The 14,936-nt window shown below is 35.2% G+C and overlaps 1 protein-coding gene across 2 annotated transcripts; it reads right to left on the minus strand.

Annotated features, from left to right (window-relative positions):
• Positions 1–2,144: 2,144 nt before the first annotated feature.
• Positions 2,145–14,917, minus strand: LOC121368105 (S-adenosylmethionine mitochondrial carrier protein-like). Of its 2 annotated transcripts, none has more exons than XM_041492674.1 (9): positions 14,792–14,917; positions 11,690–11,846; positions 10,738–10,847; positions 9,695–9,799; positions 8,693–8,785; positions 7,496–7,565; positions 6,158–6,222; positions 5,555–5,628; positions 2,145–4,200 (listed from the first exon to the last, which is right to left on the minus strand). In XM_041492674.1, the coding sequence occupies exons 1-9, from the start codon at positions 14,825–14,827 to the stop codon at positions 4,086–4,088; spliced, it is 825 nt and encodes a 274-aa protein (XP_041348608.1). In that variant the 5' UTR covers positions 14,828–14,917; the 3' UTR covers positions 2,145–4,085. The 2 variants fall into 2 exon arrangements, 1 of the variants encoding a protein (XP_041348608.1); XR_005957476.1 differs by lacking the exon at positions 2,145–4,200 and adding an exon at positions 6,900–7,048 and having other exon boundaries at positions 5,556–5,628.
• Positions 14,918–14,936: the final 19 nt, after the last annotated feature.

Genomic DNA, 14,936 nt, shown 5'->3' on the forward strand with positions numbered 1-14,936 from the left:
AGAACATCGGGTTTTATTGTTTTTTAAAATGAAGATATGTTTCGATAATTTCGAATTTCAGCTCGTAGGTTGTTTCAAACTTTTATTGTCGACTGAATAAATGACGATGTTATTTGTATCGTCAGAAAATAATATCGATACACAGTTTAAGTTATCTGCAATATCATTAATATAATTAAAAATAATAATGGTCCTAAAACTGAGCCTTGGGGTACTCTGGCCATTAAAGTGCCTGAATTTGACAAAGTACCTTTACGATGCTTTCTGTTTAATATAAATATTTTTAATCCTGTTCAGTACATTTCCCGTTATGTCGCAATTTTTAAGTTGATGGATTAATCCTTTGTGCCAAACTATCAAAATCAAATGTCTAACCATTCATAGAACACAGCACACGTGTTCTGTCCAAAGATTCACAAATTTGGGACTATACTTCTAATAACTTATGAACAGTGGTTAGGTCGATAAGCGCACCGATACATTGCATTTGTATGGGTAATAGGATATAAAATAATTGTATAAATGTTTGAATAAAATTCTTTCAAATACTTTTCCAATGCAACTTAGTAACGATATCGGTCTATAATTAGTAAACTAACATTTGTCACCTTTTTTGAAGAGAAGTTTAAAGGGACATTCCTGAGTTTGCTGCATTGTAAGAGGTTTCCGACTAATAAAATATTTCTACAATTAAACTTACATATTAAATATATTAACTTGTTTACAATATCAGTGGCTGTAAATTCAATGTGTTTTTGATCGTCTTAATATTTGTAAGAAGCCCAAAGTTGAAAATGAAGTTTGTCTTCAAATAATTTCGTACGTACAAAAAAAAACATATTTTAGGAAATAAAATGAAATTTAACCTAGTACAAATAATAGAACGACAAGAAACACGTTTAATATAGCCTACAGCCACTAATATGTTATGCAGAAAAATATATTTGATATGTAATTACAATCGTTAAAAAAAGTCTGTTAGTCGATAACATCTTAATAATTGCAGCAAACTCGGGAATGTCCCTTCAACATGAGCTACTTTCCATCGGTTTGAGAATTTTGATGTACACAAAGATTTGTTAAAAAGCAACTGAAGAGGAATTTTGATTGAATGACTTATTTCACTTTGACCCGTTGACTTATTTGTTGCCAATATCTGTATGATGTTGACATGGAGGAAGTTCTTTATTTGTATAATCCTCCAGTATTTGATTAGGATTGCCGGGGCAAAGAGGCTGGGGGGGGGGGGGGGGGGGGGGGGGGGGGGGGGGGGCGCGCAAGAATTATTAAATTCTGTTTCTATAATATACAGACCTGCAGACAGCATGGAAACCTACTCGGGCCTTCCAATGAGCTAAATACTAGGAGTGAAGTTCATATTTTTATCTATTCTATGCTGTTGTTCATACACATAATTTAACCTGGTATGGTACGTATTATAAATAATAAAACTCGGGTAGTTACAGCGGCGTAGAGAGGAGTGTCACGCCCCTCCTACCCCCCCATCAAACGTTTTTTTCCTGTATTAATTATGAAATCATACATATTGTGGGTTGGTCCCCCCCCCCCCACCATATAAAATCGTGAATACGCCAGTGGATAGTTATGCACTCAAGGCGATCTTAACGCTAGGATCTCTTTGTGGAACGGGGCCCAGGACGGATCCAGGGCCGGGTGGTCAAGAGCGTCTCCCCAATCCCACTCACGATGAAATCCCTCCCTCACACTTATTTCAGTGCATTCACTGTAAATAGCCTATACAACTTCTGTTTAGATAGTTGCATGGAGATACCCCCTGCGTATTTACTTGTTTTTTCTTTTATTATTATTACACTACTTTAAATACTTTGTTAATAATTGAAAATGGCAATACCCAAATCAAACCTTTGGGCGTATCATGTTGTGGTATTTTTCGTTTTTTTTTTTTTTTATGTCACGAGAAAAGATAAAATGCATTTGAAACTTTATATTTATATTTAAACAGGCTCTTTGAGAACTATGTGGTTGTATTCGGTGTTAAACATCAAAGAGTAGCATATTATTTAAATTGTGGATTATTTCTAACATTCATTTTGCGACTGAATGTAATTTTTTTCAAATGAGGCTAGAAATAAACTAAACAAATATTAATACACTCAAGGTCAGAATGTTAATTTTTTTATTCTTCTGGATTATCACAGTAATGTAAAACAAAGTAAACACAGTATTGTCAACAGATGAATATTCAATTCAATTCCATACAGTGATAATGTATTCAAAAAGAAGACAGGACCCAAGATGAAACCATGTGGGACACCAGTGGAAATGTTTTTTGTGTATACATTTTGGTTCGTTTACGATTAGCGACATCTCTCTCTGACCAGTCAAATGTTTACTCTTTGTTCCAACATTTACTAATTTGTAAATTAGACCCTTCTGTTAACCTCATTCAAATTGTTTGTTAATGTCACAAAATAAAGTTGTAACTTGTTTTCCATCATGAGATAGGATAATGACAGGTCAGTGCAGATGTGCCTAACCCATATTTCTAATTTGGTTACTCCAAATGTATTTTAAGGTGCCCTTTTCAAGAGTTTGTCCATGTGCCCTTTTACACTGGGTCTTATCCCAAAAACAGTTCCTCAGTCCACCTTCAGTTCTCAACCACTGAATCACAATCCATAGTTTTAACTTGATCTTAATACTTATATCCAGTTAAGGTTCAAGCAAACTCTTCTCAGCTGTCTGGTTACTTGTTATGGTTAATGGGAGAGCAGTCAATTCTTACACTTCCCTAATGAGTCATTAAAACTTGTGGGTGGAAGCCGGCAGTGGGATATGAACCCAATACCTACCAGCCGTAAAATTGATGGCTTTTTTTTATGTCTTCTTTTTTATTCAGAACATCAACATAGTACATATATGTTATATAAATATATAAAAAACCTGAACACACAAACAACTACTCACTAATTCACTCCAACCACTCTTAACAGATTCATTTGTAATCAGATATGAAGGAAGGAAATGGTTTACTTAACAACACACTCAACACATTTTATTTACCGTTATATGGTGTTGGACATATGGTTAAGGACCACACAGATATTGAGGGAGGAAACCCACTGTCGTCACTTCATGGACCACTCTTTTCGATTAGCAGCAAGGGATCTTTTATATGCACCATCCCATAATCAGATATGAATGTGGGTAATACAAAATATAAAAATGGACCTTTTAAAACAGGTGGTTGTGTACTGAGATTGGCCCTAGGGTTAGGGTTGCATAATGGTCTAAAATGATTTCTCCCCCACACCACACCACCCCCAATTCAGAATATATTCAAAATATCAGCCTGAACTATAACAGGTTTTGGACAGAGAAACACTGTAAAGATCACTAAAAATCCAGACATAATTATGCACTATCACCCCTATCCAGGGTCCCCAGCCCCCAATCCTAATATCTCAACTTCATCTGCCCGTCAGATGCATACTTTTAAAATCTAATTCTATCAACCAAGGTTCTGAGTAAATATGAATGTCGGTATCTAATCAGTGAAAGACAACTTATGGTTAATAAACCTAAACATGCACACCCTTTACTATAAACACGGAGTTAAAAATGGCTCACACATTTTCAAAAATAAAATTTGTTTGTTTAATAATACCACTAGAGCACATTGATGAATGAATCATCGGCTATTGGATGTCAGATATTTGGTAATTCTTATTCGTAGTCACCAAAGGAAACCCGCTACATTTGTCCTAATGCAGCCAGGGATCTTTTATATGCACTTTCCCACAGACAGGAAAGCATATTATCATAGCCTTTGACCAGCTGTAGTGCACTGGATGGAACAAGCAAAAATACAATCAGTTGAGGTGGATCAATCCTGTGACACAAGCACCTCAGGCGAGCACTCAACCAACTGAGCTAAATCTTGCCCCTCTGGTTAATAAACCTAAACATACACTCTTTACTATGAACACAGAGTTAAAATGTATTACACATTTTCAATAAACCTTTGCTTATTTTGACAGCAAGGCTTATAAATTATTTTATATCACTAATTATTCATTATTAATTACAGTTTATTTACAATGCTAGACGTTCCAGGTCTGTGAGTTTAGTATTATTTTGACTTCTTCATATACTCCGAGAAATATAGCACCACCAATAGAAATCCAAATCACTCGAGGAACCACTCCTGCAAATAACCTGTCAAAAAGATAAAGAGAACCTATGAACTAATTTCTACATCACTGGTCATTTAAAACAATGTTATTAAAGTGAATGCTAAATAAAAATAGATATTAAAGAAACAAAACAAAAACCACCCTTAAACAACAATGAACAAACATGCATACCAAGTGTCTTCAGTCTGAATTTATTTAAAGTTTTTACCAAATAAGAGGTACATGTCTATTAAAGTATATTCTTGAGCATTCTAATGAAGATAGTCCTACTATAGTCCGTTTGCTGCAAAAGGGAACCAATAAATTGGCATATAACTATATACTGTATAAGCTCAAATATGTATAAAAACATTTTATTAAGTTTTAAGCCCACACCAACTCTCACAACATTTTTTGCAAAAACAATTATGTAAATAAAAAACTTTGTTTACAAATTAACACCCAATTGCAAAGATTAAAGCAATTTTCTAATACAGGGGTGAAGGAAGGAAATGTTTTATTTATTGATGCACTCAACACATTTTATTTGGGGTTATATGGTGTCGGGCATATGGTTAAGAATCACACAGATATTGAGAGGGGAAACCTGCTGTCGCCACTTCATGGACTACTCTTTTCAATTAGCAGCAAGGGATTTTTTATATGCACCATCCCACAGACAGGATAGTACATACCACAGCCTTTGTTACACCAGTTGTAGAGCACTGGCTGGAACGAGAAATAGCCCAATGGGTCCACCGAAGGGGATCGATCCTAGACCGACCGCGTATCAAGCGAACGCTTTATAATACAGGGGTGAAGACAACATGCTGGAGCAGCCAAGGTATGCAGCTTCAACTGCTGTGATCGACAAAAGTAGAATTGCAGGTACTTCACAATGGAGACAAAAAACAATTCTTCGAGAGGTTTTATCACAGGAAAAATTGTCAAAAATCCAAAAAATCCCTAGTTTCTGCCCGTGAAAAAGGAAACTAAATTTAGTTAATCTACAAACCTGCAACACACATTTGGATAAAGTTATAATAGAGAGAAGCTAAAGTCTGTGATGTATAAACAGGGAAATACCTTCTGAAATAGACTAGAGCTTGCCTTGATTACCATTACTTTTCAGACAAACGTGCCTTTTTAGAATTATGAAAAAATGCATTTCAGGGTAAAAACCTGGATGACCATAACAACTTCAGGTGAACCAAAAATTAATAATCTAAATAATAAAATGTAAGTACATCTATTAAACGGTTTTAATAGTAAAAAAATATGTTGCAGTGTTTAAAAACTATGGTCTGTTACTTTAAAACTTGTCAAAACCACATACAGCTTTGGTTTTGTAGAATATTCTTTAACATAATTGTTTTTGTGTAATTAATGTTACATACCCTTTAATGCCCCTTTGCAACCTGATTTGTCTTAAAGTATACAGAATGCTGCCTTGGGCAATCTTGCTGCTTTTCTACAAAACAAGAACAAATATGCTATGTAAGTAGGACACATACAACTGTATATTAAAGACAGAAAGGTGTAATAGTTAAGTCTGTAAAAGTTATCTAATCTTGAAATAGAAGATGTCAATATTTAGTGGAAATAGAACTTTTAAACAGGATTAATACATTTTACAATTAACTATGAACCAAAATATAAATTTTTAATGGACTTTTTCCAGGACCATTTAAAGGATTTTTCTGTAATTAACAAAATATAACAATATTACAGTGAGTTGATTTGAACTGTTAATCTTTTCTTGTGTTATTTTAAATGAGGGAAAATTACATGTAATTATATCAGTTTTCAATGTCCAAAATTCTTCATAGACCAAACTAAAAATTCCACTTTCAAAATATAGGAGATTCTCATTAAACTAGTGACTCAAAACATAATATATTTAAAATAATTAAGAAGAAATCATGAAAGATTCAAAAGTACAGGCTTGTTAAAATCTTGAAAGTTATTGGAAACAGAAAACAAATGAAAACATCACAAACCTCTGCTAACATAATTCTAGTTTTTGCTACATCAAGTGGCGTAGTAATACCAGCTGCAATGCCACCTAAATAAAAATAAAACAACAGCATGTGATTTTAAAAAAATAAAATCATACAACATAGGATATACATGTATATGTCCATGTATAATGTAATGGTCACAGAACTGCAAGCCAGTGTTTGTTAGACAGTAGTAGCATAAGGCAAGATTGTTAAGTGCAGAATTAGCAACCTCTCATTTTTGGTTATGTCACCTAGAACAGATGTGATTGGGAGAGCCCAAATTAACCTCTACCCTATCCCTACAAAAATTGTAAACTTGACTACGATCATTTTCATTGTAAAATTGCCACAGAAAATTGTCTTTGTCATGATTACAAAGAATTTCTAGAGTTTTCAAAAAAAAAAATGAATTTCAAAAATTGCATCATTTATTCAAAATTAAAATAGTTTAAAATTACATTAAGATATTTGATATTTACTGATCACAAAGTTGAAATGATGGTCCTTTAATATCCTGTCGTTGATTTTAGTTATATTTTTCTTTTCAAATATTCCAGGTATGCTGAACAGTGGATTAGGTTCAAACCATATTTCAAGCTTTCTTTCAGCCATAGAGGTGCAACAGTCGAGTGACTGGGCCATATATAAGCTGGAAAGGGAGACTGCCCGATATAAGAGCAAGTAGCTTGTGCAAGCTCGATAAAGAACAAAATGTCACCAAGACGAAACACAGCCTCACTGATCAAGAGCTTCAGCTGACATTCGAACTCCTGGAAGACGACACAGATGAGCATAAAGACACAGATACCACACCAAATGTCCTGTTGACCCTGAAGTATGATATGGGATGGCAGAAACAGTCATCAGGGCAGCGGTATGACAGTGCTTCTGGAATGGGATCAATGATCAGCAACAAAACAGGGAAAGTAGTAGTACAGGCCTGCGGATGTCAACAACACAGTCAAATTTGTGTATTTTGATACAGAAAACACATGTTTGATGAGGAGCATGTATGTATTCAATGCGTATGTTGTACCAAACCAACCTATTCCTCCCAAAGTAACTGACATAACACAATTCTCTATGTTGGGCTCGCAGAAGAAGAAGAAGAAACAGGCTGTTAATAAAACAAGTTATTGATTGATGTCTGTGGTCAGGTACAGTTATTTTGTTACAAAACAAAGTGTACTTGTACCTATTTATGCTCTTCAGTCGCCATCATAGTGCTGGTAGCTGGTGACTGTGTTTGGTGGACACAGTGTGGCCAATTTGAAAATAGTGCATCCCAATAGTGTTACAATTTTAAGAAATATGTCCAGCTTGCTGTTACATTACCTGCCAGTGCTCCACATATACCAGACTGCCATGCAGTAATGGGTACACCTGATTCTCTGGACCACAGAACCTGGAAACGTAACAAATATGTCATGAGATATTGAATGAAACTGTATTCACTGAAGACAAAAACGAAAATGATATATAAAAAAAAAAAAAAAAAATCCCAGTAAAGTCCAGATGTTACCCAGAACTGTTATTTCAGTATCAACGCACTAAACTCTCTGGGCCGAATTTACGACATCTGTTTTTCTTAAACGCAGGTGTTTATGCACTGTAAATGTATGTAGTTACATGCCTGTAAGTCTGTAAATTCAGCTTATTATCTACAAGTGGATCACTACAGTCTAAAATGCTCAAGCTCAAGCACGACTCCTTTATTTGCTGTTTTTTGTTACCTTTTCCTCTTAAAGTACTTTTGTCTCCAATAATTAAATACAGTAATCATTAAGCAGGCATATGCTTAGAGGCTACTTTTGACAGTCTGACACTTTCACAGGTGACTGTTTAACACAGGTATATCAACTGGTGAAGATCACATTTGAGATGTCATACAAAAAAGGAATGGAACAGAAGATTTGTTTAATGACATCTCAGATCATTTTAATGTGTGGTTATTTGTTCAGTTGATCAATGCATGAATGAATGAATGTTTAATGACACTCCAGTAAAAACGAAAAATACACCAAATTAAAGAGGTTAATTGCTCCAGTAATAGAGATTATTAATCCTGATACGAGTTTCATAAAATCAGTACAATTCACAAGCAAATGTGATCATTTCTTTATTATTCACATTATCCATAATATTATTTTTATGAATAACAAGCCAGGACCATGTCAAAACATTTCAAACGTAACTACAAGGAGACAACGAAATGATGTCATTTTCAGAAATGACATCATTTTTGTTAAGGATTATACAGAGCTAAAATTAGGGAAGCTGCATTATGTTATGATGTCGCTTCCCACTATTACGTCATTCGTTGTGCACGTGAAATCATTATAACACGTGTGTCATACTGGATATATTTTCCTGTATATCTTGAACTATGTGGATAATGAATCATGTTATAGCAGTAGATAAAATATGTGATAATGTGTCGATAAAACCCCCCATTCCATTCCATTCCTTTCTTCTATAAATATTTAGTTTGCCATAGCTACATGTATGTAGTTAAAACTCTAGAACTCAAACCTTGAAGTACTCCCACAGTGGAAACTGTATAAATGCAAATGGGATTTCTCTGGATATGGTGCTGATGTACCCTCTGTACAAACCAAGGAATCCCTGCAATAGAAATGCAGACATATTATAAACTTTACACTGTTAAGCTGCTGGTGCAGGACTTGGCCTAGGTGTAAATTGGTATATCAAAAGCCATGGTATGTGCTATCCTGTCTGTGGGATGGTGAATATAAAGGATCCCTTGCTACTGATGGAAAAATGTAGCAGGTTTTCTCTCCAAGACTATATGTCGCAATTACCACATGTCTGACATCCAACAGCCGATGATTAATAAATCAATGTGCTCTAGTTATATAAAACAAACTTTAACTTTAACCTTTTTAAAGCAGCAAAGTCTGTGCCCACATCATCTTCTCCCATATCAAACTTAAGGTACATTGTCCTCTAACAACATTATACAGTTTCTAGCTTAGAATATTCATTTCTATACACTGTGTATAGACTATACACACAAAGGCATGTTCTGAGTTGTACAGTAAAACTTGTCTAAATTGGATCCTGAGCAAACCAGAATCTTGTCAAAATGGGCCAAGTTTCTATGTCATGAACTTTCTAAATTCTAAAATGCGACCCTCTAAACATTCACAGTGGTTTAGACAGATTTCACTGTAATAATTTTAAGGTAGTGTCTTGATGTGACAGTATGGCAATTTCAAAATGAAATATAATATATAATAAGGAAGATTGAAATATAATACGTATTATGTACCATACTGTGCTGCAAGAGTACAAAATACATTATAACAACAAACATGTCCATTAGTCATTTGGTTGCAAAAAATGATGCCAAATGTTCCATGTACCTTGCGTATAATGGAAATTAGGTATTTTAATTCACATTATAATGTCTTTTGATAATAATACTGTAATACGGTACTGTATCAGCACAAATGAGCAAAACTGCAATATACTGAAATAGTTTAAATCAGTTTCATACCATCATACTCTCACCTCAGTTGCGACTGTCTTGCGGAATGCATTAAATGAAGTGGATGAGTGTTTGGTCTGAGTCCGTTGTTTCACTACTTCCACTGGAACTCGTAACAGACAGGCTGTCTAAAAACATCAACAGGAATTAGGTTTGTCATAATATCAGCTGGTACCATGAACCCATGTCCTACTTAATGTACATGTATGTACATGCATATAGGTAACTACAGTAGGCATCAACATGTCCTGTAATTTTTGGGCATAACTCTTTTTTAAACCAAATTACTGGAGCAGGATGTAACTCATCATTGTTAACGTACTTGCCTGAGATTAATAGACTCCGTCATATGTGGTCATGTGTGATAGAAAAAGTACACCCAAGGTGGTGGAAATTTCGACCAGGGACGAAGCTTGTCGAGTCCCAGGGTTGAAATTTCCAACACAGAGGGTGTACTTTTTTTGATCCCATCCCATCCCATTTTTTGATCCCATCCATTCGATAAATAAACCATTATTTTACACGAACAAACAAAGATGGCTAAAAACAATTGACCATTTTATCATAAATAAACTACTCTTATCATATTTGCAGCATTTGTTTCATGTGTTAAATATAATTTAACACTACAAATTAACAAGATAGCTTTTATAATGACGGTTTTAATAACAAAATATTGATCCCAAACTAACCAACTTGCATTGATAAATTGAATGACGTCATTGCCCATTTATTCTGTATGGTCTAATGTCATGGAATGGGTCCGTCTTGCATGGCTGGGATGGGAGAAATTTCTTTCTTTCTATCTTTCTGTCTTTCTTTCTTTCTGTCTTTCTTTAATATTGACAACATAAAACCCTTCTTGCAGTTCAAAATTGCAAAATACATTAAAAACGAAAATGCTATGGAGACTATTTTGTGACAGCGTTTTTGTTTTTTTTGCCTCTAGTAGCACTTTTCTTAATTGCCAGGTTTGGGTATGTGCTGTCCTGTCTATAGGTAAGTGCACATAACACATTTTATTAATAAATGGTAGTTGAGTAAAGGAAAAATAAGAGTCACTTACAACTTCACCAACTGAAGCAGCAATCATGTGTACTACTGGAGCCAAGGATTGTTTGTCTGTGGAGTGGAACGCGGTCTTGATCACTTCATAGGTGCTAAAGAACACAGCCGCTAAAAACAGTATTAGTAACCACTTTAAAGACTTTCATCTTTGTTTTCTATCAACCTTTTTTTATTTTTTTTATTGAGATTATTATATTAAGTTTGAATCTTCAACTACATACAACACAATATTAGATATATAAACTAAATTTTGCCTGTACAATATTTTTTTCTTCTAATTTTTCAGTTATTATTTTGTTTTGATGGTGTAAAATTATAGCTGTCTGCAGCCAATATTAAAAAAAAAAAAAAGATTTCGATAATTTTAAAATATAATATTGGGCTAACAAATTGTTCATGAATTTTTATTTTTAATATGCTGTATTTTTCTTACACAAATTATAAAAAATCCGCAATAAATTGTTTTATAATTTGTGTAAGGAAAATGTAATAATTTTTTTAATAATTTGTGTAAAAAAAATACATGACAATTATAATAAAAATTCTGTGGAATTAAATATCTTGCTGGTTTTATATTTATATAAATAAATAAATAAATAAATGCCATCAAGATGAGATGAAAATTGTCCTTTTTCAAAATAAATGATAAGTATTTGAGAAGTTTTGTTTTTTTAATATATTTTGACTGCTAGATGTTAGGTTAACCTGTGCTCTCCAACTTGTATATCAAAATCTGTGGTATGTGCTGTCCCATTTGTGAGAGAATGTATATATAAAAAAAAGATCATTCAAACTGTTGCTATATGGAAACAGTGGTGTTTTGCTGCTCTAAAATTCTAGATTAAATGTTATAATTACCATTTGGCTTCTTTCTTTTTTTTAAACATCTCAACCAACATAGAAAAAATATTGTATCTGCTGCAGAGTCCGCATGTGACACACAAAATTACCTGTTGGAGCTGATCCTAAAGCAGCTGAGGCAAGCCCCGAGTAGATCCCACGAAATCCACCCGACTGTGTGAATCCATGATGACTTTGTAACCGTGTCTTCAGTGTGTCAATCGGAAACAGAATCACATCCACCATCGTCCCAGCTGATCCACCAGCCTGTCAGAGAAGGAAAGACTTTTCTGCCGCTGACATTCATATTATTAATTACTACTCATATGGTTAAAAATATCTTGGTACATATCATAGTGTTATGTCTCACTAGAACTAGTAGAAGATGTAACATCTCGATGTCATACATCTGGTGCACAATTCAGGACCGTACGTTAATCAAACAAGTTTAATGATATAAATTGAAATTGATTAATGGGTAATAAATAGGATATTAAACTCGCTACCATTTCGTATCGTGCTTATGGCCCTTGTGACAATTGAAAATTATTTCATCGGGACACAAAACATGTATGATATTAAATGGAAGCTGTTTCATATCCTATAAATACACATAATGTATTACAGTCTGTTTGCATGGAGTGGGAGATAGCCCAGTGGCAAAGCACCCGCTTGATGTGCGGTCGGTCTAGGATCGATCCCAGTCAATGGACAAATTGGGCTACTTCTCGTTCCAGCTAGTGTACCATGACTGCTATTCTGTCTGGGATGGTGTTTATAAAAGATCCCTAGCTACTAATACAAAATTGTAGCATGTTTCCTCTCTTAAGACTATATGTCAGAATTACTAAATGTTTGAAATCCAATAGTCGATTAATAAATCAATGTGCTCTAGTGGTGTCCTTAAACAAAAACTTGCTACGTAAGGGCGGGACGTATCCCAGTGGTAAAGCACTCGCTTGATGCGCAGTAGGTTTGAGATCCATCTCCGTCGGTTGGCCCATTGGGCTATTTCTTTTTCCAGCCAGTGCACCACGGGTACCAGACGTTTCGCCCCCCAGCCAGTTCGCCCCCAGTCAATTCGCCCCCAGGTCTGTTCGCCCCCAGTCAGTTCGCCCCCAAATAGGATGTCAGTTCGCCCCCACGTGCATAACCAGTTCACCTCTACAAAGGTACCAGTTCGCCCCCAGTCAGTTCGGGTCATGTTCCTGGCCTGGAAAGTCATGAAATTTTTATATTGGTCATGGAACGGCCCGAGTGTAATAAAGTTCAGGTCAGGTCATAGGGTTTTACATGCATATTCAGAACAAGCTGTTGTAGCGCACGCCTGTCACGGGCCTCCGTCCATGGTTACTAATTAGTGGCCAAAAGAACCCCCGCAATAATCCCTCAGTTAGAATAATGCTCACCAGAAGAGGCCATATCGAATTGCTGTTCAAAGCCCTCTTAGGTGTTAGCCGAATATGCATAATCAGCATGAAGGTTATGTAGCTGATTAGCCATTGTTTTATTTCTTTCTTCTTAAAACAGATCATATCTGGCAGGAATGGATGTTTTAATAAATGTTGATGTGGTTTGTGAATTTGTGAAAAAATGTCGGTGTCTACTCTTATTCAGCACCCTACGTTTAATTACATCTGAAAAAAATATAACCCTGTATTACAATTCTTATGACTCATGATCAGTCCAAATTGTGGAAGGACAACAACCCCTCCCCTCTAAGAAAAGAAACACACACAACACACACACGAACACACTTTAACATCCTCTAAAGAAACAGTACAGTAATTGTTTAAAAATAACAACTAACTGGGGGCAAACTGACAAATATTTGGGGGCGAACAGGCAAACAGTTGGGGGCGAATCGTCTTGGGGGCGAACTGGTACATGGGGCGAACAGGTCAAACTGGGGGCGAACTGGCTGGGGGGGCGAAACGTCATGGATTCGTGCACCACTACTATTATGTGAAAGGCTCTGGTATGTGTTATCCTGTCTGTGGTATGGTACATATAAAAGATCCCTTGCTACTAATGGAAAAATGTTGCAGATTTTCTCTCTAAGACTATGTCAAAATTATGAAATGTTTGATATCCAATGATTAAAGGGACACACCCTAGTTACGGCTAGTTGTTAACCATTACGGCGTTGTTTTTCGCTATTAAACCCATTTTTTCACAAATAAAATTTAGAATATACATTTCCATTCACCTGAAGTGTTTTTTTGTAATCCTGGTAATCCTGGTGTTTGTAATACCCCAAAATGCATTTTTCGTATTTCTGAAAAACGGACTCACGTTTGAGAAAAAACTGTTGAGCAAACAAGGTCTAATCTATTTTTAGACGGGATATTTTCATTTCAATGTCACAGACGTTGGTATACCACGTGACCGTTATCATTTTGGTTCGGTTTGTTTTCTCGTGCACGGTTCGCGCAATCAACATCCGATTTGTTGTTCATTTGTGAGATTTTTCTTCACAGTTCGTGAACATTTTCAGTAACAATAAAGTTCAGACAAGTAAGTATCTCAATACAAAACGTTACAAACCCTTAAAACCAATAATTTTGCTAAGTCTTACGATATCTGGAGAGGGGATACAACCAGGACAGAACAGTTGGAACATGTCCAGGAGAGGTGAAAAGAACGCATCCCAAGTCTGTAAAATTTGTCGTGACGTAGGCATTGTTGTGCTTCGAGCGACATCTACCGGTGACATCAGAATACAAACTTTCAAAATTATTTCAAGCAATTGGGACATGGGGATTCCCATGGTATTTATCGATACAAAACCTGCTTTTTCACTCCATTTGATAAAAACGTGATCTAAGTGTGTTACAGGTTTGTAGATTAACCAAATTTAATTTATTTTCGCTGGATGGAAATAGGTTGTGCGGCTTTAATAAATCAATCATTCAATGTGCTCTAGTGATGTCGTTAAACAAAACAAACTTAAACGATTGCTACATAAAGCTCTAAACACACCAAAAAAAATTGTCACGGTAAAATGACCTTGCCCTCTAAATTGCCAACTTCTAAGTCTGTGGACGTAGATATTTCGGCTTTTGAGTATTTAATTTTCATTAGAATTGTGCTAACATTTAAGTAAACATTTTAAGTAAATGTGGTATGAGACCATTGATTTTAAAACCTTTTCCCCCCACTGAAACTACATGATTAATGAAAGCGAACATTTTCTATTAGGAGTAACTTACAATCAAAGAATTTCGAAAGTCTTTTGCATTGTTCATTGTTTTTACACGTATTTATCATGGTTATTAAAAGTAAGACATGTCACATGGCACCAACAAATGACAGACAGCATGAAAACTCCAGTCTCGTTATTTACGTCGTTTTTGG

The sequence above is a fragment of the Gigantopelta aegis genome, chromosome 3, assembly GCF_016097555.1.
Source record: "Gigantopelta aegis isolate Gae_Host chromosome 3, Gae_host_genome, whole genome shotgun sequence".
NCBI classification, from domain to species: Eukaryota; Metazoa; Mollusca; class Gastropoda; order Neomphalida; family Peltospiridae; genus Gigantopelta; species Gigantopelta aegis.